This window comes from Prosopis cineraria, unplaced genomic scaffold, assembly GCF_029017545.1.
Source record: "Prosopis cineraria cultivar Desert tree isolate PC_DT_omini unplaced genomic scaffold, ASM2901754v1 PC2, whole genome shotgun sequence".
NCBI lineage: Eukaryota > Viridiplantae > Streptophyta > Magnoliopsida > Fabales > Fabaceae > Prosopis > Prosopis cineraria.
Window position 1 is genome coordinate 13,561,037 of NW_026555333.1, and position 4,217 is coordinate 13,565,253.

At 34.5% G+C, this 4,217-nt stretch overlaps 1 protein-coding gene across 2 annotated transcripts; it reads left to right on the forward strand.

Moving 5' to 3' along the window:
• The first annotated feature begins 285 nt into the window (after positions 1-285).
• LOC129303420 (uncharacterized) lies at positions 286-3,345 on the forward strand. Of its 2 annotated transcripts, none has more exons than XM_054942710.1 (4): positions 286-754; positions 852-1,129; positions 2,444-2,490; positions 2,652-2,822. In XM_054942710.1, the coding sequence occupies exons 1-4, from the start codon at positions 481-483 to the stop codon at positions 2,683-2,685; spliced, it is 633 nt and encodes a 210-aa protein (XP_054798685.1). In that variant the 5' UTR covers positions 286-480; the 3' UTR covers positions 2,686-2,822. The 2 variants fall into 2 exon arrangements, 1 of the variants encoding a protein (XP_054798685.1); XR_008591489.1 differs by lacking the exon at positions 2,444-2,490 and adding an exon at positions 2,916-3,345 and having other exon boundaries at positions 298-754; positions 2,652-2,828.
• The last annotated feature ends 872 nt before the right edge of the window (positions 3,346-4,217 follow it).

The window sequence follows — 4,217 nt, forward strand, 5'->3', positions numbered from 1 at the left end:
GATGGTTAATAGTTATGTCTTTGTTTCTAGCCAAAAAAATAAAACTAAAAATATTTTATATTTTTTTATGAGAAAATAAATTTTTTTATCATGAAAATAAATTTCCCACCCGTCTGTCACCCTCCGGCCTCAGCGAGGAAAGCTGCCTTCAAATCCAAAATTGTAGTTTACTGTCGTTTAAACTTTTCGGGTATTGCCGTTGGACGTTAGGTATGGTGTACCGTATGCTAGAGTTAAGAGAGAGCTCTAACTTCAAATTACTAAACGGCCCCATCAAGGGTCCGCGTGTAAAGTTCCAAGTATTTCATCATCATTCACATTGTCGACGAGTCCGGTCAAAATCTCTGCGCCTTCCCCTCCTCCTCCTATTAAGCTTTCCCCTCTCCGTCTGCCTTCCCTGTTCTTCTCCCTCCTTCCTCCTCTGCTCGCACTCACGTCTCTCTTTAGCTCTGAATCACCAGGAATCTCAACAAACCCCCGATGGGTTCTTCCAAGGAAGAGAGATTCACCAGGATATTAAGGGGTCTCAAGACTCTGTTCTTCTTGATCACCATGCTCATATCGCTCTTGCTTTTCTCGGCTCCTCTTCTTCTTGTTCTCGCCGACGCGCTTCTTCCTTCGGCTCTGCTCTCTGCGCTCTCACCTTCTTCTCTCTCCCTAGAAACTCTTTCTTCTCACTTCCGTGACTACGATTTCCGATACTCCCTCATCGATATTCCCCTCGTGTCCATCATAAGATCCCTCGTCATCTTCTGTGAGTATTTCTGTATGCAGAGATTAAAGCTCGAAACCTTTTCGTACTCTGTTTGATTCTTCTGTTTTTGACTGTTAAATTAATGGCTTTTGTGCAGGTGTTTATAGTTTCTGCGATGGGCCAAGGCTTTCGCGGGGGCCATATTTGGGGATCACGACGATGTGCTCTGTCTCGTCTCTGATTTTTGTGTCGCTGAAAGCTGTGTATGTTTTCAGTCTCTCAGATTCGTATGGAGGAGGAAGCCATATGCGAACCTCCGAAATAGCTCTGTTCGTGTGCTCGTGTGCTTTGGCTATTGGGCATATTGCCGTGGCTTACAAAACAAGTTGCAGAGAAAGACGAAAGCTCCTGGTGTACAAAATTGACGTTGAAGCTGTAAGTATCTTCACAGCCTTTTCCACTTCATTAGGAAAAAAGATGATAAATCTGGGGAATAACATAATTTTTATAAGTTTGGAGTCTCTTTAATGAGAATTCGAATTAGTTCTGAATGTGTTTTTTTCCGCGTGGATGTTAAGGAAAAATGGTGGGAATTGGTGCGAATTTGGGTGGGGTCCAAAAGGAAGCTTCATTTTGCACCTCAATTGGGTCGAATCGTATTTTGATTTTTAATGCCATGAATTTAATGACATTTTAGATTACCTCAAGAAGATTCTATCCCCAAAAAATAAAAAAACCCCCGAAAAGATTAGTTTTCACTTTTCACATTACACTCCCCATCTTAATTTATAAAACATTTTTTTATAAAATTATACAAACCAACGAATTTATTAGATATAATGTACAATTTTTTATTTTTTATAAAGAAAGATAATATTAGAATAATAATTATTAATGAAATATTTTTTTAAAATATCTTATATTTTAAAATACCAAATTATCTCAAAAAATATCTTATAAACTGAGATATGATATAAGAAGTAACTAGTAGTAATAATTATTTTTACTTTATTATTTTATAAATAAATATGAATATAATAAATTTTAGTTTCAGCGTAAAAAAATGAGATAACTCGTGTTTATTATAAGATTATTCTTTAATTATCTAATTATAAATAAGAGTGTTAGTTTTTATTTTATAAACTTTACTTTTGCTAATATAATTCATTTTATTCCATGGTTCATGATGTGCATAAAAGGGCAGAATAGTGAATATGACTCTTCTGGAAGGTCAATAATTCGATGACAATATTGCTTGTGCTTGAGGAGCACAACACCGGATTCATTGTCATATAGAGCTAGAATGGTTGCATCTCCTTATGGCCAATATAAAATTGGTCATTATATTCAGCTGCGGCTATATTTATAAGTAATATTCTGACTTTTCAAGACAACCAAATTGAGTTGGTGGGAAATTGAAGGGGGTATTTATGGGGATGTTTGACATTTTGGGCTAGTCCATTTAAAAGGAATATTATTTTTATAATATATATATATATATATATATATATGTATGTATGTATGTATATTTAAAAAAACGTAACTTTCTATATTGTCAAATATTGAGAGAAATGAGGTTCATTCTCGTTAAATTCATTAGTATCTTCAAATGGTCAAAATCTGCAATCCTTGTCATAATTATAACATGAGATCAGCTTGAACCTTGAAGGTTCATATTAACATGCTGATTTGAAGACTCGGTCTCACTCTCGCATGTGATTCGTGATTTCGTGTTGCTTTATATGCCAGAAAAATCCCATTCAAGATTGTGATGTTCATAGGATCCACAAACAACGGTAACCTCCCTAATTAAATTTATGCCCAAAGCCGACCTCATATATTATAATACACTACTAGATCATGTGCTATTTTATATATCTACATGTTTATCTGGAACAATTAAATTAATGTTATGAAGAAACTAACCATTTCTGTGGTATTGATATTATGGGTGTAGGTTTCAGCTTGCAAGAGGTACCCAAGATCCTTAAAGAAGAACGATTCAACTGATCCCACCCAAGCCCACAGAATATTAAGAGTAAATATTAGTTGAATATATACAGAGATAGAGATTTTGAACTCCTAGCTTCAAAATTGTCACGTTGTATTCTTCAGTGCTTCAAGGGATGATCAGGTAACTATACTATTTTGTTCAACTGCGGCAAAAAGTTGTGCTGTATTTAAGTCGGATCTAATGGCCGTTTCTTTCTTTGTGGCTCAGGTTTGTCCGAAGGATAGCTGGGTCATCACCTTGACACTGAAGGGTAAAGGCTAACACTAGAGTTACAGGATATAGTCACAGAGAATTGTGCAGAGTCGCCAAGATACATCAAATTGCAGATTGGTGATTGAGTAGATGTATATACTATAGAGCCACTCCATAGTAGGCCCTCATACAAGTACATATTTTTTGGATTTTCATCAGTTTCGTCTCGTGTATATTATATGTCAAAGTGAAATGGGCCATGCTCTCAGTATCAACCTGACAAGTTGTAATTTATTATCATGAATGGTTGAAATTAGGATTTCAGTGTCCAAGTGGGGTGATGAAGAGGACCCCAATCTGTTGAAAGTATAATCTTGAAATATCAGATTCCACCTAACTGGTTTCAATCTTGAAATATAAATTTAATCTTGCCAGTGACCCATTATGATGATGCCTGTGAGGAAGATTAAGTGGCCTAATATCAATATGACATCTTCTCTGTCTCCTCCTTTTCTCATTGTATAGTGCAAGCTACGATATGTCCACCAAGTTAATTACAAGTTATAAAGCGTAGTGTATGAAATAATGAAGGTGGAATAATAATATGGTAGTGATTTAAACTCTCATCCTACTTCAATCACAACCCTATCATTTTATCAACTTTATTAATATCAGCAACACAATCACACTCACTAATCAAGAGCAATAGAATGACATAGCTACAACCAAGCAATCAATGACAAAGTAAACCCTTGGCACAAAAAGCCACAGTGGACTAGCTCATTCGAAAGTTCGAGTTGCAGCCAAACTTACATCGCTGTTCCGTAAGCATATTTTTGTGCATAATCAAACCGTTCAACATAATACTTTGATATTTTCATTTTAAATGAGGTGCTATAGTTTAATTTCAGTGCTAACATAATACTTGGATATCGGTTCATGTAATCGTCCCTTCTATATTTCTTCCCCTCATGTTCGTTCCGCAGATATTAGTTGTAACTTAGTCCATTCAATTTGACTTGGTTGTAATTAATCGTTATTAGTTGTAACTTAGTCCATTCAATTTGACTTGGTTGTAATTAATCGTTAAATTTGATACGTTAATTCAATCCTTATAATTTTAACTATTTAAAATATTAATTCCTAAACTTCAAGAAATAATTTTAGTCCTTATAATTTTATGTTTAAAAAATATAGACACTAACATTTTTAAATGATAAAATTATAAAGATTGAGTTACATTGAGATAAAATTTAAAAATTAAATTATGACTGAGTTAAAATTATAAGAATCAATGCATGATTTTCATTTTTTTTA

What these genes read in the sequence shown, in the direction of transcription:
- LOC129303420 (XM_054942710.1), top strand. Translation starts at nt 481, where the DNA reads ATGGGTTCTTCCAAGGAAGAGAGATTCACCAGGATATTAAGGGGTCTC. An exon ending in AAGATCCCTCGTCATCTTCT is followed by an intron (nt 755 to 851) that starts GTGAGTATTTCT and finishes GCTTTTGTGCAG; the next exon opens with GTGTTTATAGTTTCTGCGAT. An exon ending in CATAGGATCCACAAACAACG is followed by an intron (nt 2,491 to 2,651) that starts GTAACCTCCCTA and finishes TTATGGGTGTAG; the next exon opens with GTTTCAGCTTGCAAGAGGTA.